Below are 23,899 nucleotides of genomic sequence, written 5' to 3' on the forward strand. Positions count from 1 at the left end.
AAGGAGGAACAAACTCATAGACAGTGGCAGACTCCCCCAGACCTTTCATGGCAAACGGACAGAGGGAGCAAACAAAAATCAGCGAGGAGAGAGACCGTCTGAATGTGACTAACAGACTTCCTTTCAAGGATGCTACAAGAGCCCGGTACATGATGGGCAGAATGGCCTTCTCCTCCAGGACCATGAACCACCACCAAGCTGACCAATGCTGGGCTGAAAAGTCAATCTCAGCCGCGTTCCAAGGACTGAAATCACGAGGCTGTGATTAGAGAGGCGTTAAGCCAGAAATCAGCAACAAAAAGACCATTAGAAAGACTCTGAGTGTTTTTAAATTATCTAATATAATTCAAAGTAGCACAATAACCAAAAAATAAATCAGATTAAAATTAGAAAATATTTTGAATTGAATGATAATGAAAACACAACATCAAGAACTATGAGATCCAGTTAATTAAGTCAAATTTGGAGGGCAATGTGACCAGCTTTACATGCATATATTCAAAAGCAAGACAGGCTGAAAATCAATGATCCACCCACTCATACTAAGAAGTCAGAAAAACAGCGAATGGAAGGGAAAAAATAAGGAGCAGTCATCAGTGAATGGGATGTACAACAGTACAAGCAAGACGCTGGTCCCCTGACTGAGGAACTGCTTCCGAGAGTCTGAACTAGAAGGCGGGAAAACAGCAGGGCCAGTAGCAGGATGAAGAGGGGCAGGGGTCACCATCAAGGGGGTCTAACTACAAACACTAAAAGGACATTTTGAACAACTTCTTGCCAAGAAATTAGAAACTATGAAATGGAGGCAAATTCTTTAACAAACACAACTTTGAAAACCCAAGAAGTAACAGAATCCTGAATATCCCGCATCTGCGAAAGAAAGTTATGATGAAAAGCATTTCCGCTCGGCTCCACCAATCAAGCCTTCCTAATGCTGTAGCGAGGAGTAATGACGACCTTGAGTGAGCCCTTCCAGAGAATTAAAGCGAGGACCCCACTCAACTCAGTGCTTGATGCCAGCACCATCTCGATGACAAATCTGACTAGGACACTACAGAAAGGAAAATTACCATCTAATCTCTCAGCAATATAAATACAAAAGTCCTAGACGAAACCTGTGAATTAGGTTCAGCTACACACGCAGAGGACAAGGCACACCAGAGGGACTGACCCCGGGGATCGAGGCTGGCCTCGCACTAGAAAAGCGATCCATGCGGTTTTCATGACCATGTTAACAGAAACAAGAGAAAAATCACCCGTGACAAAAAATGTGGGGACACTCAACATCCACACTCAACAGCAGCTCCTCGGAAACTACTAATAAAATGGAACTTCTCCGATCTGGGGAAGAGAATCTATGACTAACCCGGTCAACTTAACACTGGTGAGTTACTGAGAACTTTCTCCGCGAGATCAGAAACAAGAGAAGGATGAGCACGGTCACAACATCTCTCCAACCATGAACCAGAGATGCAGCCAATGTAGCAACGTTAAAAAAAAGTGCAACGGTTAGACAGAAAGGAACTGTCATTTGCGGGCGCGCCTCCCTCTCCACGGGGGATCGCGCGCCCTCTCCCACAGAGCTGTGGTCGCTGAGCCCCCAGTGCCTCCCGCCGACTCCCCACCTCTGCCGGTTCAGAATTCAGGGGCGCGGCTGGGTTGTGCTAGTCTCCCCTACGCTTCCTACTGTTTATGATGAGTGGCGGTGGCTTTTCACCTGCATTACTGACATGAAGTTTCCTTTTGAAATAAATTTGTGAAAACAAAAAAACCGTGCCCTGCAGACGGCAGGGCCCCTGGCCGGCAGCTGTGACTGACGGGCAGGGTGCCCTTGGAGCACCTGAGTGGCCGCCTCTGCTCACTCAGGTTCTGCAGGCGCCAGTGCCTTCATGCGTTTACTCCGGTTGTTCGTTAGCTCAATTGTTTATTTCGCTAAATATTCACTGAGTGTGCAGTAGGCGCCAGAGCTGTCCCAGGCCCTGGGAACAAAGCGGTGTATGGCACAGACAAGAATCCCTGACCTCGGTCAGGCACTTACCTCGGTCAGGTCAGAGCGGGAGGAAACACACAATAAACAGACGGTAAAGCAGAGAACCTTAACTGACGGCAGCAACTGCTGCGGAGAAAACTGGATTCCCAGGAGCGGGCAGAGCAGAGCCGCTGTGAGCTGGGGCAGCTGCAGTTCAAGTCTTGGTCATGGTCCAGGAGGACCTCGCCAAGAAGGTGACGGGTGAGCAGAGACCTGTAGGGGGCGTGGGGGGGTGGATGGGATGCTGGGGGAGGACCACGCAGGTCCACACAGGGATGCAACGTGAGGCTCAGCACTCCTGGGACATTCAAGAGGCAGGAAGGAGGCCCCAGCGGCTGGAGCAGAGGGAGGGGGGGAGGGAGGTCTCCAGCCGTCGAGAGGGCTCTGGCTTGTCCTCTGCAGGATACAGGGAGGTAAAAAGATGTGTGATGTACCTGGTGGGAACGTCCTGGTCTCTGGTTAAAGATCAGACTGTACAGGGGCACGGGCAGAAGCAGGGCAGTTAGCTGGGAGGCTGGCAAAGGAGCATGGCTTGGGAGGCATGCCAGTCTGGCCCAGGGCGGTCACTGCGGATGTTCTGAATGGTGGCCAGACTGTGGACAGAACCGAGAGTCTACTGAACGTCTGTATTCTATTGCAGTCTATTGTACTGGAAGTGAGAAAGAGGTCGGCTGACTTCTAGGGTTCTGGCCTCAGGAGCTAGAACTCCAGAGCTGGACGTGGCAGGATGAACTCAAGCAGGATGGTGGCGGCCACCAGGCAGTGGCAGCCCTGATGACTGGGTTGTCGAGGCCACTGGGTCTCCACGTGAGGGGCAGGGACAGCACTCGGGGCAGGGCCCCCAGCCTGGCAGAGCAGCGTGTAGGCAGCAGCTATGGTGACGACCAGCTCAGCCCCCTACCCACGCCTGCCAGCTCCCCTCAGAGGACGTGAAACCCAGACCCGCGCATCAGGAAGAAAGAAACGTGCCAATACACCAACTGCAGGGACCTCGAGCGACAGCTTTACACTTTTATGTTCCTCCCCAAATATCTACGTTGAAAGTCACTTCAAAAGCCACCAAAGAGCTTACTTAAAAGCGAACGCCAAGCATCTCAAGTAAGAAGGGAAGCAGCGCACGTCCTCAGGCCCTAGTCAGCGCTGTGGGCACAGTGCGCAGGCACAGGTCAGAGAACCACAGTCACACAAAAACACTGAATGAAGATGTTAACGCCTCTACGCACTGACCGCCCTGCCCAGAGAACCCCATGGACAGAGGAGCCTGGTGGGCTACAGCCCATGAGATTGCGAAGAGTCGGACACGACTGAGCGACTCACACACGTGAGCTCTGACCGCCCAGCTTGAAGTTCTGATTGAAACACAGTCATTCTGCGCTTCTGCTGGTAAGCAATCACAGCCACTGCGGACATTCTCACTACCCCTCAGGAGCCGTGACTCAGAGGAGCGATCACTGCCAGCCAGGTTCCAACACAGAGCTTCCAGAGCCCTCCAAGTTCACCCGGTCTTGCCTCGACGATTCTTGACGCCACTTTGAATGAAGCCTGTGGACCTGCCCCGCTCTCAGGCCTGCCCTTGTCCCCCGCCGAGGGCTCCCGTCCACCCTAGGCCTTCTGCAGAAATGCACACCTTCCCTCCTCGTGGATGATGCGCCGTGACACCAGCAGTGAGAGCCGACGGGAAAGGACAGAGATAAAAACTGAAGACCAGGGAAGCTTTTGTGTCCAGACGACAGGCTGGCTCAGGCGGCTGCCCGGGAGAACAGCGCCCTGCGTGTGGCCCTGCCGCTCGAGGAGCTGCGGCAGCACAGCAATGGAGGGGGAGGAGAATTATCTCAGCAAAACAGAGCTCTCTCACGAAGACAGACCCACAGAGAGCACTCTCCAGAACCGACTTTGCACAGCTTGTCTGACACCCACTGCTCGAGGGCCTTACCTCTGTGAACTCCTGGAAGACCCGGTCACTCTGGTGGGCACCGACGGTGACCTCTGGGAGGAAGACAGGGACGGATGTGTAATTCAGCACCTCCAACTTATCCTGAACCCTGGAAAGTCGGACAGATGTCAAACAGACGGAACATCAAAATCAATACAGTAACATCAATAATCAACACGGCACACTAAACACCAAAGTCAATGCAATAAAGTAAGCTATTAGGCTGATTGTTTAAAACATCCACCCCCTTCATCTCAGAAGCAAAACTTTCCCCAAAGACCCTATGGGGCTGTGGGAGCCACCCTCCCGACACCACTCTCAGAACAGTCTTTTAAGAGTCCCACAGCTACAGGTCACTCCCTTTGGGGAAAGGACATAGATTTGAAAACATAAGGATCTGCGTGTGCTTTAAATACAGACATAGCAGGAATACAAAGGTAAGAGCCAGCGCCACTTATTACAGGGCTGCTCGCGTGGCCGGCGCCCATGAAAAATCTGCACGATTAATGAAGCCTGAGGGAAAGAGCGGAGAGTCCCTGTCGTCTCTGGAACGCCACTGCCATCTCACCACTCTGCCCGGAGGCCCAAGCCATGTGGGGGAGCGATTCTAGGAGCGGAGGCCGACCAGGGCAGCGTGGAGGAGGCTGGGGAGGGGAGAACCCCTGCGGGACGCCTGCTGCAGCCCTGCTTTTCTCAGCACCGAGACACACAATCAGAGGACTCATTCCCTGTCTTGCCATTTTACTCTGAATGCTAAAATGTTTATACTTTGTTATAATTTGCTTACTTTAAATTAAATTTACTCTGACTATAACCACTAGAAGATGAAAAGCATTTTGAGTGCTTTTAGGAAGAAAACGTTAAGTCTCCTTTCTTCAGGGCTCAAAACCAAGAAAATGATTATTTTAAAAGGCCCCTTTCTCATTAATGACTCATAATGGCAGACCATGCCTCTGCTGAAATGGCCCAGATGGAAGCTCTCTCAATGGATCTGGCTCTCGGCCACGCTGTGAGGACCCTGGGTGGACCCGGCCCCTCCACCACGGGGACACAGGGCACTGAGAACCCGGGACAGGCTGCACGTGAGTGACCAGGAGGCAGAAGCACATCCCTGTGCCACCCGCGGGAGGACTGATCACCCTGTAACGAAACATCACCCCCAAGCAGCGCTGCTGAGACGACTGACTTCCTGAATGTGTTCACATGGATTTCACTGGTTGTGCACACAGCTATCACATGCACACTCAAATATGAGAATTTTCTCTTCGTTTTAACTGTAAACTTGTTACAGAATACCTTTCATAAGCCTGTATCACTAAAGTACATGTCTTTACTTTTATCACAACTAGAATTATTCTATACTTATTATATGCCGATGTGCCCAGTCATGGCCAACTCTTTGCGACCCCATGGACTGTAGCCTGCCAGGTTCCTCTGTCCATGGAATTTTCCAGGCAAGAATACTGGAGTGGGTTGCCATTTCCTTCTCCAATACTTATTATATAGTAAGGATAATTTTTAAAGTGGTCTCACTGCAACAATTTCAAATAAAAATGAATCTTGTGTTTTTAAATGCTAATAAATATCAAACTGGGGTATGATTTGGTTTTCTCTATAGTTTGAAAACCTAAAAATATACTGAAGACTTGAAAAGAACAAACTGGCCTAGGATCGTGCATAAGAGAGGCCAATAGCGCCATCTACGTTTAATCTGGCAGAACTACAGCGTACACACCCCCTTACAAAAAAGGTGGCGTTTAGTCACCAAGTCCTGTCCAGCTCTTTTAGCAACACCATGGACTGTAGCCTACCAGGATCCCCTGCTCCTCCAACCATGGGATCTGCCAGGCAAGAATGCTCAAGTGAGTTGCCATTTCCTTCTCCAGGGGATCTTCCTGACCGGGGGATTGAACCAGCCTCTCCTGCACTGGATGCTTTACCACTGAACTACCTGAGGAGCTCTCAAAGAGGGTGTATCTTCGAGCAAATATCTTCAAACTATTTTTGAAGATTAAAAAAATAACCTATAGAGACTGTTCTACCATATATTCAAACTTGTCCAGACGGCCCGCTCGCTCTCTGCGAGCGTCAGTGATGACCAAGCAGAGCCCGAGGAGCCCGCCTCCTGTAAACCCGGCTCTCGGTCCCCAGATCACAGACACATTCCCGACTGAAGGCAAGCCGAGAACGCACACACCAGCACGCATTTTATGACTCGGGAAGCAAAGCGGCGAAAGAAAACATTCTGTTCACAGAGCATTTAGTCTAATTAAGGAGGTTCAAACACTGACAGCACAGCCCCTTCACGTCAGAGGCCACAGTGTCCCCGTGAGAAGACAGAGCGTCCCGAGTCTGGTTCACAAAACGAGGCGCTCTGCCACATCGTCCAAAACAGCCGTGAGGCAAGAAGGGAAAGAGAAAAACAGTGGATTGTGACTTACGACTCAACTGTTTCCCAATTAACAGAATGCTTCCACTTTCTCCTAAAACATGACCAAAGCGTATCTTTTAGCTTCTCCTGAATGGCAAAGTTCTGTGTGAAACCCTACACTTCTGATTCAAACTCCTACCCCCAGTTTTCGTAGCGCTGGAATTCCCTGTTAGAAAGACATCCTCCAGCAGTTGTAGGAAACACACGTCCCAGTGATGAAGCAGCAGGGGCACGAAGGGAGCCCCAGCTCTGGCCCTGAGCCCTGCGTGTAGAAGGCCTGACTGGGAGTGCATCTCCAGCACAGAAATGAAGCAAGGAGGGCAGCACTGGTCAGTTACGGATCACGGGTGTGAACACAAAATGCTATCAAGGTTGAATAGGTACTCACACATACATGATTACACACCAACACACATTCTGAGATGTACAAAAATGCTCTAAACCAATAATCTGGTCAGGTTCTGAACAAAGTGAGTATAGCTGGTAAATGGCAGGTTTACTATAATTATCTTAGAAAATGGTCATAATTTCGCTTGAGTCTCCCACATTAAGAAATGGCACTTAAGTGAAAATAAGCAGAATTACCCTTGTAAATTGTTATGAATTATCCCTGGGAGGCAGAGGAGAAAAAACTGGGAGAAGGAAAAAGCAATACCATTGATGAAGAAGTGAAAAGTTACCCCACATCGCCCAGTCTCAGCAGGATGTCAGGGCGCCAGGACAGTCCCCGTCCGACATGTTTTTCATGTACCCTGCCCAGCAGGGGCTGGTACTAACAGGAATCACATGCACACCCATGTCAAACGAAAGCCTGGACAAGTCAGCAAGGTGCAAGGCGAAGAGAAGGTGCAGAGAGCGAGGTTAGAACGCTCAGGTCTCGAGGGAACTACTGGGCAGGTGGGGAGCTGACAGGCTCAGGAGACTGTCTGCATCCCGGTGGCAGAGGCAGAAGCAGAGGACGAGGCCTCTGAATTAATTCTGGGAAATGGAACTTGGATTCACGCCTAAACAGTCATGCCGCAGAAAGGCTCTGAGTAAAGGAAACACAGGGTCACTGTGACATTCGTGAAGACTAGCTGGCGGGCAGGCACACAGGGATGGGTGGGATGAAGAACACGAACCCAGGAGCAGAGATCAAGAACCAGGGGCCGCAGCCCCACCCTGAGGGTGGGGCAGGAGAAAGGGCTGGGTCGGGAGGGAAAAGGCAGCTTTAGGCAGATGACCCCAGGGGAGGAGACAATGACCCCACCAGGACTCCAAACAAAACCTCCCCAACCATACGAAACACCCTAACAAATGCAAAAGACCTGAAATCACACAAACTGTTCTTAGACCACAACAGAATTAAACTAGAACATTTATAGCATCAAATGCATATATTACAAAGGAAGAAACATATAAAACCAGTCACCTAAGCTTCTACCTTAGGAAACTGCAGAAAGAAGAGCAATTGAAGTCTAAAGGAAGCAGATTAAAAAAATAACAATAAAAACTGGAACAGATGTCAAGAAAACTGAAAATAAGGAAACAGAAAATAAGGACTTCCAGAATACAGGTTCAAGGGTGCAAGCCGGCACACATCTGGAGAACAATTCCACAACACACAGTAGCCATGAAATGTGTTCACATAATCTGACTCGTAACTCCACTTTCATACTTTAGGAAAGTAACCTGAAATGGGATAAAAATAAGTACAATATGCTCATTATTGTTATTATAAATATGAAGAAGTGAAAATAACCCAAAAGACTGAAAAGGACTATGCCTATATCTCAGAGATCAACTTTTTCTGTAAAGGGCCAGACAGTATTTCAGGCTGCAAGGCCTACATATGGCTTCATATATGTACCTTCTTTTTCTCATAATCCATTAAAAATGTGAGGACCATTCTTGGCAGCTGAGGCCTGGATGGGCCCCCAAGCCATGGTCCCCCACCACTGACTGGCCTCATTCGGAGGATTTATGCGGCATGAGTAGCCATTAAAAAATTGAATCTTAAATATTTAAAAAAATAGGGACATGCTCATATTATAAGTCACCATACAGAGACATATGGGCTTCCCTGGTGGCTCAGATGGTAAAGCGTCTGCCTACAATGTGGGAGACCTGGGTTCGATCCCCGGGTTGGGAAGATCCTCTGGAGAAGGAAATGGCACCCCACTCCAGTACTCTTGCCTGGAAAATCCCATGGACGGAGGAGCGTGGTAGCTTACAGTCCGTGGGGTCGCAAAGAGTTGGACACGACTGAGCGACTTCACTATATACAGAGACATATGCAGGATAATTATTATTTAGAAATATAGAACACGCAAACACTTTAAGAAAGACTGGAAGAACCCACATTAAACTCTGACCCTGCTCCCACACGGGCAGACCCGCCCGTGACCCGGGTCCAGCCTGGACTTGGGTTTCCAGCCTTCTTTCACGGGTGGCGTGGCTCTGACCTCTCCCCAGCTTGAGCCCACAGAGCTCCTCTCCGTTAAAACTCGTCGTCATGCACTCAGGCCCAGCCTCCTGCCCTCGCCCACTCACAGCCCCTCCGGAGCTCGGCCCCACCCCGTGTCCCCGGCCCAGCAGCCCCTGGACAGCGTCTCAGACCCGCTCCTCCCCCTCAAGCCTCCAGCACGGCCTCCCGCCCGCAGGCCACCCTGGACTGCTGACCTGTCTCTCATCTCCCTCTGCAGACAGAAGGCACCCCCGAGAGCTCTGGGAGCCCAGGCCCCGCCCCACCCCGCCAGGACTCACAGCAGCCTCAGCTTGTGCAGCGTGCGGTCGTTCTGATCCAGCCACGGGCCTTTGTCGTACTTCAGGTACTCAATATCCTCGACCACCTGCACGGAGGGAGTCAGCAGAGGACTCAACAGAGGGCACTCAGAGCACAGGCCCCCGGCAGGAAGGGTCACGCCCTCAGTCAGAAAGAAAGGCGGTCGGATGGTCAGCCTCCAGGGAAGTGAGGGGTTGAGGGGCGACCCCCGTGCAGGCGCTGGGCCGGATGACCCTCGGCGGTGCGGCAATTCCCCGCAGGCTGGGAGGGTGGGGCAGGCGTGGGCCGTGGGAGCCTGGAGACGGGAGGCGAGCCAGCCCTCCTCCAGACTCATTTCCTCCCACGCAACTTGACTCCAGGAGGCAAGTCTCAGCCACTAAAGCAACCACAGGACAAGAGAACACACACACTTCCCCGAGTTCCAACAACCTACATTCCTCAGCCTGCAGTCCGGACAGCCTGACCTCTCAGGGGGGTGGCCTTTTCAGACACAGTCTCCCTCAAAGCACGCCAAACTCGGGGACCTCTTTAGGTTCCCAGAACGTGAGCACATTCAGTCACGAACTCCAGTGATAACACGGTCTCAGAACGCCCACTGCTCTTCTGCTCAGACCCACGCCATGTAAACCCTCTGCCAGGGGAACAGACGCCGCAGACAGAGCAGCCTGGAGGAAACGAAGTGCAGCCTCGCTTCCCGGCAGAGAGAAGCCGGCCGAAGGGAACCCCCGGAGCTGGGCCAGAGCCGGGCTGCACCGTGGGTCCCCCGCACCGGGGGGAGGAGCTGAGGCTCTGCTGTCACTAAAGCAGCCACTTCTGCAAAGCAGTCTGCGGTCACCACCTACTCCTCAACTCCAGACCAAAAAGCCTGCATTTTCTTTTAGAATTTTTAAACTTTTTAAAATAAGTAATTGGCTTCCCTGGCACCTCAGCTGATAAAGAATCCGCCTGCAATGGAGGAGACCCCGGTTCAATTACTGGGTCACGAAGATCCCCTGACGAAGGGAAAGGCTTCCCACTCCAGTATTCTGGCCTGGAGAACTTCATGGACTGTATAGTCGATGGGGTCATAAAGAGTCAGACATGACTGAGTGATTTCACTTTCACTTTTCAATTGATACTTAATATATAATATAAAATAGGGGATTTTTTTTTAAATCAAATGATGGTCATTTGCCTCAGTACCGTTTAAGAGATAATCCAGTTTCCTTTATTTTTATCATCGTTTAAAGCACTGACTTTTCCACCCGTGAGCACTCACACGAACCTGCTTCTGGACTCTGCTCTGTTAAACTACCTATTATTTCTTTTATTAATACCACAGTGCCTTCATTACCATAATTTTGTAATATGTTTTTACATTTGGGAAGGAAAATATTCTTTTTCAAAAACTTTTTTTAAACTGGAGAATAACTGCCTTACAATGCCGTGCTGGTTTTTGAAGCACAGCACTGAGCATCATCGTGAGTGCGCAAAGCCCCCAGGCCTGCCCCTTCTCCCCGCCCGCCCCTGCATCCCCCCTTCCAGGTCGTCACAGAGACAGGCTGGGCCCCCTGTGTCACATACCAGCTTCCTACCAGCTGCCTATCCAAATGTTTGCATTACCCAAGTTCCCCTGAAAACAGCAGAGGGTGACCTGCACCCACCTCTTTGGGGAAAGCTGGTATCTTTATGTGGTCGACCCAAACAGCACGATCCAGAGCCGAAACCCAAGCACAACCTGGAGGCGGGCCTCCCTGTGCTTGGACAGCGGCTCCTCTGCACCCTTGGTGCCGTGAGGCGTCGCTGTGTCTCCTACTGAGAACCGCACGCTGTACGGCAGTGTAGGGTTTACGAGTGAGAAAGTCCACCTAAGAGCGGACCCTCGCGGTTCAAACCCCTGCTGTTCAAGGGTCGACAGTCTCAATAAATCTTTCCTATTAACTAATCCTACGCTCAGTTTTATCCTGTGTTTGCAGATTACCCAAAATTCCTTGCATCTTCACCCTTCCGTAATTTTAAGATCCTAGAAAGTGAATAATTTAAAGGAAGATCAAAACATCGGGCTCAGAGAAATGTGACGGGGGCGGGGCACTGATGTCAGACCACAAAACATCAGGAGGAGCCAGACTCCTCACTCGATTTTCAAACACCCTACACAGGAGTTAAATTAAAGAACAATTATAAAACTTTCAGCTGTTTTCTTACCTTTTCTGCATCTTGAGCTTCCCATGCGCTGTACTGTAAAACCTCACATTTCTCACTGTAAGAGAAAACAAGATGACATGTCATGTAATCTTCCAAGGGGCTGTTACTGTACAAGTGGACGCCTGACGTCAAGGCGCCCACTGTAAACGGAAACACTGCGTTCTCTGAGCTGGCTCTCAGGGCATGACCGGCTAAGAAGGGCAAACCTGAAGCAGGGCTGTGCCCAAGGCTGCGTGGTAGCAGCTGCAGGCCTGTTTTCTGACCCTCCCCTGACTGGACCGCCCCCACCGCACAGGCGGAGGCCAGTGTTTACAGGGCAGGGACACGGGTCAGCTCCGCTGTCACGCAAACCGCCAGCAGCAGCAGCAGGCCTCGCAGGAAGGCACGGGGAGCCCAGGGCCGCACTGGGACACACGGACAGCAGCCGGGGGGTCAGGAGGGTGGGGCAGAGGGGGTGGCGGGAGGGACACGTTACTTGAGCCGCTATAATTCTGGAGAGCCCAGCGTCTGACCGTCTGCCCTGCTGGGCGAGGATGTGAACTTTCTTGGCGGCACAGGGGGTTCACCAGCCACCAGAGAGCAGGTGCGGGGCTAGGCTCCCCCCGAGGACGGGGCTGTCTGAGCGCCAGCAGGACGCAGGGCAGCCCCGCGGGAGCCCAGGCCCGCAGAGGGGTGCGAGCTGACTCCCCGCTCGGCCCGTGTACTGGGCGGGCGGGAGCACTGGATGAAGCGCTGGACACTCAGAACTCCTGCTGGACCCTTCACCGACAGGAGGCCCCCAGGGTGAGCTCCTGAAAATTAAATGCCAGGTGCAGGAAAACCTTATTTCACCTGTAAGCCGAATCTAAGACTTGCTTTCCTGACAGCACAGCTAGATGTCCTATCTGGGACTGGCCGGGAAGCCTCTGCTCAGCAGTGACTTTGCAGCCAGAATATCTCCACAAGGAATCTTTGGAACTGAGAGTCTAGGGTCGGCCACCTCTCTCCGACACCTCTACGTATCGGCCCCGGCAAGATTCACAAAACGTTCTTTCTGCACTTCTGGCCTTGGAAATAGAACAGTGCTTTGTTTCTACTGCCCGTGAGAGACAAGCCGACCACAAGCAGGCACTGGCTCACAGCTAAAACAATTACATTCTAATTTAAAACTTTTCTTCCAAAACTGCTAGACAATACTTTGTTCACAATTTCATAGTTAGTTTGAAACTTAAATAACAAGAGCAAAACATTTTCAGGTATCAAAAAAGACTTAGTTTTCTAAAAGTCTGAGAAATTCTACTAGAAACCTCAACAGCATTCCTGAAACATCCTAACTGTAGCTGGACGTGAGTGACAGCAGGGAGTGACGGTCGTGCACCGGACACACAAGGACCACAGGACGCCCGGCCAGAGAGCGGACGCCCGGCGCTCTCACCGAGGAAAGAGGAGGGTGAGAGGCAAAGCTGGAGCGGGGCCCAGTGCTGTTTCCACTGACCCAAAGGCCCCTTAAGCGACAGCTTTCAAAAGGACCGACAGGCGCTACTGAGCCTTCACAATCCTGTGTGGACTCACCGAGTCCCTCCAGGCAACCTTTCTAGGTAAACATGGCCATTCAGCTGCCACTGAGTGAAAACGTGAGTCCTCTGACGTTAAAACCTGTCAGCGAACGTAGCTTCAACTCACCTCTACTATCGAAACAGTCTAGACATACGACAAAATAAATACTGGCTAAATAAATAAAACAAATCAACTCCCAGCCGACCAAATCAAACTGAAATGTCTGATGTCGTTCTTGCGTATAAACGTCAGATTAAATCTCCCCAGAGAAGATCCAGTGAAGTTAACGAGAAGTGCTCCCTGGGCTGGGGGGCCACGTGTGCAGAGCTCCTGTCTGGCACATAAACCCACTGTGCCCCAGCTCACCTCATCTCAGGCAGGAAGGTCCCCTTATAGACATTCTCGATGTCCTGAAGGTAGGCGGAGGTGATCTTCATCTCGTGTGGCTAAACAAAAGCAGAAAGCAAACGTGGGAAACGTCCAGACTTCTTTTTCTTTTTCCCATGCTTACGTAAAGTGTGAGACAATCAACGAACACAGTGTTCCCAGGACGAGTCACGTGAGGTGCTGCGGGGACTGCGGGCGACAGGAAGGGGCTGCAGCGCCAGTTCTAACAGCCCCCTCCTGCCACACAGAGGGTGGGAGACTGCCCGGGAGACCTGGGGTGCGACCTTACCTTCCCAGACTCTAAGATGGGGACTGCAAGCGGCTACAGCGCCCGCCCATTCCGTGTGCCCTGCCCGTGTGCGCCCTACCCGTGTGCAGGGAATGAGAGATGAAGGGCCGCAGCAGGGAGGGCCCACTTCTCCCCCCACCCTCACACCCTCCTGTCACCAACTGTCTGCCACCCCTTCCGTACCACTCGCCCACCCCTCCGACCTCTCCATCTCACTCCCCTTTCACATGAAGCCGGCCAAACAGAATGTGCACTTCCGAGCGTGAGTGGAAGTGTCCACACTGAAAACGCCTTAGTGCAGCGACGCTGACGGCCAGGTTATCTTTCCCACGTCCACGTGTCTTCGTGGCATTCGCGTCTTTTATTTCCCTGTGTACCCTCAGTATCCGCCTAGGGATACACATCTAAAATGCCATCATGTTTCTTTGATAAAATGTCTCCTTTTCTTAGACACAGCAGTAGTTTTAGCTGGTGCCAGTATTCATTGAGTACTGGAAAAATAAAAATGTCAATAGATCTAATTTGTTCCTCGAAATTGTTTCTGAAATATTGCTATCCAGATAACAAGAGTTATCTAGAGAACTGTAAATATTAATATATAACTTCCTATTTCTTGATAAATGTCACTTTAATAAGCAAAAGCGTTCCCTAGAGTGATAATTAAATACTTCTAACTTGTAGTTCCCTTCTTTGGACACCAGATGGAAAGTTCTCCAAAGTATGAACCACATGGCACACTCAGGAGTACAGGCTCCAAGGTGCAGCCAGGTCACCAGCAGAGACACAGGTATCCCGAGCATGCTCACTGCTGATCTGGGGCAGAGGAGAGTGACCACAGGCTCCTTCTTCCGCACTGAGGGCGCCTGAGCATCTCTGCTGCCCTGGAGAGGACCAGCCCTGAGAGGCACTCGCTGAGTACCGAGCCCCAGCGCCCAGGACGGACCTTGGGACAACAGATACACAGGCAAGTCCACGTCATCATCACAGTGTCAAAAAGACAGCGTTTCCTCCTATGAAAAAACACTCTCAGCAGGAGTGATCTTTCCAACAAGGACTAACTGTAAGGGTGACGACGGGCCTGGTCTCCCTGCACCCCACGGCAGGACCAACTTCAAATCGCAGGGCTTCCAAGACCGACTGTCTCGGCACCACTAAGGCAGTGAATGGACGTGTGTGGAGATCCCTCTGTGGGGTCAGAGTCACTGAGCAGGAGAAAGAGGACAAGGGGCCCAACCCCGTTAGATGTGAGAGGTAAACTGAAAGGGTGTCAGAGGTCATTCCCAACTTGCAGGGAACACGAGAGCATGACAAGCCCGTCATGAGAAGCAGGAAGGGCGGCCTCGTCAGGAGGCACGGCCGTCGTCCCAGCCCCGCGTGTGTCAGCAGACGCAGGCACGGGGGACGGGGGCAGGGCGCACTGGGGCCGGGGGGCCCGGGGAGCAGGGGGCAGCCAGGACCGCCTGCAGTCCAGCACACAGCACCTGTGCCCTGGGGCGGGGCGTGCACACCCAGGTCCCTGCGGGGCCATCGGGAGCCCGTCTCCCAGCATGGGCCAACTCCACCGCCCCGAACGCCAACACACAGAGGCGGGTCTAGGGCAGGAAGCTGAGTTACGTTTCCCTTCTTCCGGATCCGGCTCTGGATCTCGGGAACCGGCACGTCCACGTAGACGACCACGTGGGGGGGCAGGTACTCGCAGATGGTGACCTTCTTCACCTGGTTGTAGTGCTCCACACCTGGAAGGAGAGGGACACCACCCGTCAGCCAGCGGTCCAGACAGCCTGCAGACACACGGCCCTCTCACACCAAGGGACAAAGGCACAGGCAACGCTCAGAGCCGCAAGTCAACCTGCAGCCACGTGACAGTCATGCATGACCGCCGGCTGCCTTCGCGTCACGCGGGCACACGGCGCCCACAGTCACCCTACACAGCAGTGCTTCCCCATCACCACAGACCACAAGGGTCAGGCCACAGAAACCAGCTGACTATCCCACAGTCAAGGGCTTCCCTGGTGGCTCGGTGGTAAAGAACCTGCCGGCCAATGGAGGAAAGGCAGGTTTGATCCCCCGGTCGGGAAGATCCCTGGAGGAGGAAACGCCTATCCACCTCGGTATTCTTGACTGGAGAATCCCATGGACAGAGGAGCCTGGTGGGCTACAGTCCATTGGGTCTCAAAGTGTCAGACCTGACTGAGCGACTAAACAAGAGTCCAAAGTCAGACACTGGGATTTAAACCCAGCCCAGTAACACTTTCACTTCACTTTAAGAGTTCTCTACAGGCCAGATCCACACAGGCCTTGGCTGCACGTGGGGTACAGTGGGGAGCCCCCTCGGCTGGGTGGGTGTGCTCTTATTCTCCCACAGGCCTGCCACGTGCACGTCCTGGGCGCCTCAGGCCCAGCTGGCCCAGCAGGCGCTCCACTGCCCGCCGCGGGCCTTCCTCTTGTGGTGCCCTGTCCAACCCCAACTTCCTGCCAAGGGCCTCCTTCTTGACCTCCCTTCCCTGAACACATCCTTCAGACAAACGATCTCAAACCGAACCACACGGCTCCCTCGCCTAACCTCCGAGGGGCTCCCCTGCACTCTCAGGAAGAACCCAGTGCCCACGCCTCGTGCGCCCCCACCCCCAGCACCCAGCCCCTCTCCGAGCCTCGCCAGGGCCCGCAGCGCATGCTGCTCCCTCAAGGGCAGCATCGTGGCTCACCCGGGGCTGCCTGCCCAGGGACACTGCCCCGACACCCCGTCTCGACGTGGTCAGCCGCTCCCCAGGCTCCCTCACGCCTAGTGGCCAGGTTGACTGTCACCAGGAGCCTTCTCCTTGTCCACTGGCCACTTGTCGGACCTCCAACAACCCGCCCACCCAGCGCTCCTGTCACTAAAAGCATGGGAACAGCACGTGCGGGAGAGAAGGCGGCCTTCACAGGGCCAGGAATGAGCCATGGGGGCTGCAGGCAGGGAGGCTCCAGGACAGGCCACGCAGTGAGGCTGTCTGCTGAGGCTCTCCACCGTGCTCGCAAGGGGAGAGATGGATGACTTTAGGAGGGAAGAGGTGGCAGGGGCTGGCTTCTCCTGAGGGACAGTATCATTCATCTGCTTATTAACAACAGACGTTCACAGAACGTGTGCCAGCTGCAGGGTGGGTCTAGCAGGACCTTTACAAAGCCACCCCCGTGCCCACAAGGCCAGCCTGCCGCCGACTCACACTGCTTCCGGATGAAGCCTTGCCGGTACATGGCCTCCAGGAAGACAAAGTCACTGTAGATGGAACGCTCCAACACCACACCCTGTCCTGTTTAAAGACGTGGAAACAAAAATCAGAATAAGACAGTAATTACAGCAGTGAAAACCAGTCTTTTCACTTTAGAAACGGAAAAAAATTATTTACAGCTCCATTTCCATACCAAATATTTTCAAAAGAACATATATCATATATGCACTTTCAAGCAGAAAATCATTTTCTAAAACTAGAATACTTATCCACTTCGGAAATACAATGTTCTGTTTCGCTCTTTTGCAGATCCAACAGAAACGTCAGCGAACAGAGAAAAGGCACTGGTTTTTGAACTGTAGATTCCCCGCCCCACCCCATCCCAACCACTGAGTAAGACCCCGGGGTCAGCCCCCCACCACACCATCGTGGATCCCAAGTATGATCTGACTGGAAAGCCAGAACTTGCCTCATCAAATACCCCTTAAAAACAGCTCTACAGAGAGGCAACCTAGGAGACTGAATTCCAGAAGGGGTCTGAGTGCAGCCTACGCCCGACAGCTGTCCACGCAGGGACACGCACCTGTGCTCAGCAGGTGCTCCAGGGCGTCCGCGTACTGCAGCAGGCGGCTGGCGTACAGCCAGGCCTGCAGGCGGTAGCTGTTGCCGTCGTTGCTTTTTGGGTCGTCGTAAAACTTCTCCAAACTGCAGTTGCCACTGAACTTCACAGGCAGGGGCTTCCCGTCCCCGGTGGTGCTGTCTGCATAGTGGATGCCCGCCTCGGGAAAGTGCTTCAGGCCTGAGGAGACAAGCCGCCAGACGAAACATGATGCGGGAACGTCACACCCCACAGGGAGCAGCGCGGACCCAGCTGAACCCGTCCTTGCGGCCGGTCGGCTGAGACCTGAGGAAAGTTACCCTGATGCCTGCGTTCCTGGTGCGCAGAAGGGAGCACGCGAGACCCTGGAGATCATGTGTGCAGGGGCGGCATGAAGCCCAGGGCTGACGAGAGCAGGTCCCCCGCCGCCTCGTGTGAGCTCTGCCCAAGAGGGAGAGCCGCCTGTAACTGCGGGCGTCCGCTGCGTGCATGTGGGCATCGGCCTGTCAGATACTGGGGAGGGGCTTGGACAACACCGGCCCAGAGTCAGAACCAGGGGACGCCTGGCTCTCGGACGACACCGGCCCAGAGTCAGAGTCGGGGGATGCCTGGCTCTCGGAAGACACCGGCCCAGAGTCAGAACCACGGGACACCTGGCTCTCAGACGACACCGGCCCAGAGTCAGAACCGGGGCGGTGGGGGGGACGCCTGGCTCTGCACGAGGCAGCTGCGTGCCACCCCTTCCTACTGAGGGCACATGTCTGTGAGCGAGAGCGGACCATCGGGCGTGCTCCAGGGGCTGTTACACAAGTGAGACTGCTCACAGGCAAGTGCTCAGCTTACGTCGTCAACATAAAATCCCAATCTAAACTCACAACCAGCTTGGACTTCAAAAATTTCCCTTATCAGGAAGATTAAAAACAGCTTTTTCAAGAAGTGCTTCAAAAATGTAAAATACCTACCCTAGGCCCAGTTCTACCTACTCACTATGAAAATAAAACCACACCCAGACAAGGAACTGTTTATCTGAAAACACGCTGTGATTCTGCATAACACAAGTTCATACCTAGTTTCTCTGCTACTTCTTTCGCAAGTTTGCTTTTTCCAGAACATATATTGCCGTCTACAGTTATCAGTTTGCTGTTTTCTGTCATCTTTTTGGTTGTTCTTTCACCAAGTACGTACGCCAACGGGCCATACTGCAGCTTGCACTGGACACTTGTATGAATTCCTCCCTGAAAAACACACACCAAACATCACCACCACATGAGTATCGTGGTTACTGCACGCATTAGCAACTATTAGACATAAATGCCAAGAGGACCCTCGGTGACAAAAAGAACCAACATCGACATCTTTACAACCTATTTGTTTAATTACCATCTCCTAGCCCCACCCCCAACATAAGCTCATAAAGGCAGGATACTGTTTTGACCACGGCTAAATCCTCAGAGCCTGGAACGGGAGACATCTACCTTGTTCAATAACAATTGTATGTATGTATGTATGTATGTGTGTGTGTGTGAATGAAAGAAAAGCAGGATGGAGGGGAGGCAGGGAGGAAGGGAACAGAGAACATTTCTCTAGTTCAGGCCTCTGTCTCTGGAATGGGTTATCTCATGTTTTTAAACAGCTTCTGATGTCATGAAAGTAGCTGAAAGCTAACAGACCTAAAACTGAAATTCAGCATCCACACCTGACCCCCATCTGCTCCCCCTCATAAGCTCCCCTCATCCACCAAGCAGAACAAAGGCGAGAGTCACCTGTGACCCCCTCCTCCTTCCTCCAGCTCCATCACCACACACACAACCCCACTGACCCCAACCCTTAAGTCTCTCTGGCAAGCGGCCCCTCCCTCCCCTCGGCACACTGACAGAGGCCATCTCACATCCCTTGTCTGCAACGCAAAAGCCTGCTTCTCCTGTCACCAGCATCCAGATCTCTTCTCCACACTGAAACTCAAACACCACGCCTCGCCACTGCCCCCTCCTCCAAAATAACCCCACAGATCAGCACAGGAAGAGCTGGAATGCCCTGTGCGGTACTGGGCTAGAGCTAGAGACGTCGGTGTGAATTCACGTCCAGTTTACTACAGACACAGGGGGTCAACAGGGAAACACTCACGGACACAGGTATTCACAGAGGTGCGTACAATGGACTCCCCTGCTCTGTCTGCCAAAAGCGACAAGAGCACCACCGTCCCAGGATCACTACACCGAGCACCTAGATCTTGGCTTCTCATGCTGTTCTCCAGTCAAAGGAGCAAGGGCTCCCCGGAGAAGTGGCTGATTCTATGGCTACCCTCCCGCTGGGCCAGGTCGTAAGGAAGTGCTCACACACACAGCGGGAGGGGCAGGTTGCAGGGATACAGGAGCCCCCTGAACGAGCGCCCAATGGCCACAGCTGGAACAGTCTGAGCAACAGAGTACAGCTGCACCGAGTTTTACCCCGAAATACAAAAAAAATACACACAGTCCGTACTGGTATAAATATATAAGTGTGGAAGAGAGACAAACCTCCCACACAATAGAATTCCAGATAATTCATGTGGATACTCTGCCCTGGGGACAGAGAACAATCCCCACTCCCTGGGTGGGGGCTGCAGGCAGTGACTTCCCTCCAAATAGGACTCGACGGAAAGCGGGAAGGAAAGAGTAACTTCACAGCAGAGACACTGCTGCTACTCCAGGCAGGTGAAAAAGGTCAACGGTGACGAGTCACGTTCACAGCGTGCCCTGCACAGTATGCAAGGAGGACGGCACTTGCCCTCTGTGCCCTTCCTCCCCAGAACACACAACCCCAGTCTAGGCACAAGAAGATACCAGACGAGTGCCATCAAGGGAGAAGCTGCCCATCCAGTTCTGCCCGAAACTGCCGTAGTCCTCAGACACAAGAGGATCTGAGAACCGTCGCAACCAAAGGAGCCAACAGGCAGAACGATAAAGACAAACCACCCAAAGGCCCATCGGCAGGAGACCAGCTTAGTAAACGGCAGGGGAGTCTCCGTATTCCCAAAGTCTCAAATCCCAACAACCGAGGATCCTAAGTCACTTAGCAGCAACTGTATGTCAGTCAGTCATTCACTTATCCATTCAACAACTGTTTCTCGATTCCCGTACCACTCTGTCCTTTTCCTAGATAGGATATGGGGATACAGCAGTGAGGCAAAAAGATTCCACAGGATAACAAAGCAAAAAGGAAATTATAGAGGGAGTGCTGCAGAGGGAGCACAGTGAATGGGGTGGGATGTACATTAAAAAGGGTGGTCACACAACCCTTACAGAGACTGACATCTGAACAAAGACTGGAAGGCAGTGAGGGAACTGGCCATGTGGACATCTGGGCAGAGGAACAGTGAGCGCCAATGCCCTGAGGCTAGAGCACTGCAAAGGTCAGCAGACCAGGGTAGCTGGTGCCAAGGGCACTGGATGGGGGAAGAGGAGCAGAGACAAGTGAGGGGGTTAATCACATTGGTACCTGCCATCCTGGAAATCAATCACTCTTGTCCCCGGAAAAGGGAAAGGCTCCCCATTCCAGGATTCTGGCCTGGAGAATTCCACGGACTGTATGGTCCATGGGGTCGCAAAGAGTCAGACACGACTGAGTGACTTTCACTCACTCCTCCAGGCTACCTCTGAGCCACGTGCAAACTGTTCCTCATCCGTGTCCCCAACCTGAAGACACCACAAGATGTGGCACAGAGCAGGTGCGCAGTAACGTCTATAGAAAGCGATCAGCCATTCTGACTTCAAAATCTTTGGAAAGTGCTTCTTTACACTTATGATAGTCTTTCTGTAATTTCCTATCCTCAGTCCCATTTTTCTGCTTTCTGGAATCACATGGAGTAAGTGATCTTTCATAACATATTTCCAATTTCTTCAATTATTCCTCAACTATTAGGTTGATGACTCTTGCCTGGAAAATCCCATGGATGGAGGAGCCTAGTAGGCTGCAGCCCATGGGGTCACGAAGGGTCGGACACGACTGAGCGACTTCACTTTCACTTTTAACTTTCATGCATTGGAGAAGGAAATGGCAACCCACTCCAGTGTTCTTGCCTGGAGAATCCCAGGGATGGCGGAGCCTGCTGGGCTGCCATCTATGGGGTCGCACAGAGTCGGACACGACTGAGGTGACTTAGCATTAGGTTGATGAAAAAGTAAGTGCGGTTTCGGACAGTGAATTTTAAATGATTATAACCAGGCTCAAATACATCTTTGTTAAACAAAATAGGAACCATTACAATCAACATGTTTCTGCCAACAATAAATAAGTTTGTTTATTCCTATAGGGTAAAAATCCATGCTTTGGGATTCAGTGAACTCTTGGAAAGCATTTTCTGCCTCTTGCTGTTTGTGTAAGTGTTTTCCCTGCAAAATGTCATCAAGGTGCTTGAAGAAGTGGTAGTCGGTTGGCGAGAGGTCGGGTGCATATGGTGGATGAGGCAAAACTTCGTGGCCCAATTTGTTCAACTTTTAAAGTGTTGGTTGTGCAACATGCAGTCGGGTGTTGTCGTGGAGAACTGAGCCCATTCTGTTCACCAGTGCCGGCTGCAGGTGCTGCAGTTTACTGTGCATCTCATCGATTTGCTGAGCATACTTCTCAGATGTAATGGTTTCATCAAGATTCAGAAATCCGTAGTGGATCAGACGGGCAGCAGACCACCAATGACCATGATGTTTTTTTGGTGAAAGCTTGGCTTTAGGAAGTGCTTTGGAGCTACTTCTCAGTACAACCACTGAGCTGGTCATTGCTGATTGTTGCATAAAGTAAGAGAAGACGACACTTCAAAATAACGATTTTTTAAAAATTTTCAGTCAGCTCATGAGGCACCCACTTACTGAGCTTTTCCCCTCTCCAATTTGCTTCAAATGTCAAACAACCACAGAATGGTCGATGCTGAGTTCTTCAGCAACTTTTCGTGTAGTTTAAAGAGGATCAGCTTTGATGATCCTCTCAATTGGTCACTGTCAACTTCCGATGGCTGGCCACTGAGCTCGCCTTCAAGGCTCTTGTCTACTTTGCAAAACTTCTTGAACCATCACTGCACTGTACGTTCATTAGCAGTTCCTGGGCCAAACGCGTTGATGTTGTGAATTGTCTCCACTGCTTTACAACCCATTTTGAACTCAAATAAAAAAATCACGCAAATTTGCTTTTTGTCTAATATCATTTCCCTAGTCTAAAGTAAATGCAAAATACACAAGAAGTAATGTCATTACCAAAAAAACATAAAGTGAGAAATATGCACTAAAATGATGTATAACATAACCACATTTAAGAATGTATTTTAACAATGTGAAATAAAATTACTTTTGCACCAACCTAATAACAAGCTGCATACCCATTGCATCCTACTCATTTTTCTCTGGACCTACTGAAATCCATCTATATTCCCTGCAGGGAGTGATGCTCAGGACTGGACACAGTCACAGGTGGGTCCATCTAGTGAGCACCCCGCAGCAGAGTAGCACCCCCTCTGTCCTGGGGCTCTCACTTCCACTAATGCAGAGAAGTATACTGGGTGTTAAACACAATTATCTCTCTCTCTCTTTTTCTTCTCTCTTGCAGCCTGAATTATCTCCTAAAGACATTTATATAACTTTTTGGGATGGGGAAAGGAGGTGGGGGGGGGGTCTGGAAGGGGAAATCAGGTACACCCATGGTGGATTCATGTCAATGTATGGCAAAACAAATACAATATTGTAAAGTTAAAAAATAGATAAACTAATTAAAAAAAAAAAAAGACCACTGCACTGTTCTGTTCAATAACCTTTGCTCATCAAAATCCTGAGCACAGAGGTCAAGTCCCTTTACAATTTGCCACCAAAGTTCCTCCAGTCACTAGGAGCCACAGAAGCTATGATACAGTCACTACCATAAAATGGTTTTCCTGACACAACTCATTTTGCATGTCTTGTTGGCTCTGCGTACAGTGTCATTCCAGAAGGTCTCCTAATGCTTCCAGATCTGACCTGAACGCCTTCTGCCACTTCCGCTCTCCGTCACTCACCCCTTAGCCGGCCACTGACAGTGACGCCTCAGGAGTTAAAGAGTGAATGAGCGCCCTCCGCCCCGGCTCAACACACCTGCTCACTCGCCCACCCCACAACCGCTGTAAACTGGCTTCCCCCAGCAGGGTGGCCAGGCGGCCCATTCACTCCGAGCCCCACGTTCTACTTGGAGCTGAGAGAAAATGGCCTGAAGAAGCTGGCGGCCCTCCCAAGCTCTGCCCTCGCAACTCACGACCAGTCACTTCAGAGGACAGTGGGATCCCCCCGCCGGGAAGGGCCCTGGGAGGCCCGGGGAGGTGAGGAAGGGGCGGCGCCAGGAGGACAAGAGAGGTCGCCCCCGCAGCTCCCGCCCGCCGCCGGCTCACCACGCGCGGGGCGACCGCCGCGAGGCCCCGCGAAGCCGTGGACGCGGGGATAAGTCTCAGCAGCCTCGAAGCCATAGCTCCACGGTCTGCACCGGCTCAAGGACCTGAGGGGACGCGGTCGCAACGGGGTCCTCTCCCGCTGCCGGCGCGCCGCCGTGAC

The 23,899-nt window shown here is 51.9% G+C and overlaps 1 protein-coding gene across 4 annotated transcripts in view; it reads right to left on the reverse strand.

Annotated features, from left to right (window-relative positions):
• NDUFA10 (NADH:ubiquinone oxidoreductase subunit A10) overlaps nucleotides 1-23,888 on the reverse strand; it is a 36,360-nt gene extending 12,472 nt beyond the window's left edge. Inside the window, exons 1-9 of one of the 4 annotated variants that reach the window (XR_014054621.1) lie at nucleotides 23,740-23,888; nucleotides 18,427-18,595; nucleotides 17,346-17,561; nucleotides 16,757-16,843; nucleotides 15,168-15,289; nucleotides 13,244-13,323; nucleotides 11,342-11,396; nucleotides 8,671-9,224; nucleotides 3,963-8,450 (exon numbers count right to left, since the gene is read on the reverse strand). Coding sequence is in view for 3 of the 4 variants with exons in the window: in XM_081493093.1 (XP_081349219.1) it covers nucleotides 3,963-4,071; nucleotides 9,139-9,224; nucleotides 11,342-11,396; nucleotides 13,244-13,323; nucleotides 15,168-15,334; nucleotides 16,721-16,843; nucleotides 17,346-17,561; nucleotides 18,427-18,595; nucleotides 23,740-23,814 (1,080 nt within the window). In the remaining variant the exon portion in view is untranslated. Of the gene's footprint in view, nucleotides 1-3,962; nucleotides 8,451-8,670; nucleotides 9,225-11,341; nucleotides 11,397-13,243; nucleotides 13,324-15,167; nucleotides 15,335-16,720; nucleotides 16,844-17,345; nucleotides 17,562-18,426; nucleotides 18,596-23,606 lie in introns of all 4 variants that reach the window. The other 3 variants (XM_081493094.1, XM_081493093.1, XM_081493095.1) reach the window with 3 other exon arrangements.
• Between the last annotated feature and the right edge of the window lie 11 nt (nucleotides 23,889-23,899).

This window comes from Giraffa tippelskirchi, chromosome 5 (assembly GCF_054371585.1).
Source record: "Giraffa tippelskirchi isolate mGirTip1 chromosome 5, T2T-mGirTip1v1.2.pri, whole genome shotgun sequence".
Classification (NCBI taxonomy): domain Eukaryota; kingdom Metazoa; phylum Chordata; class Mammalia; order Artiodactyla; family Giraffidae; genus Giraffa; species Giraffa tippelskirchi.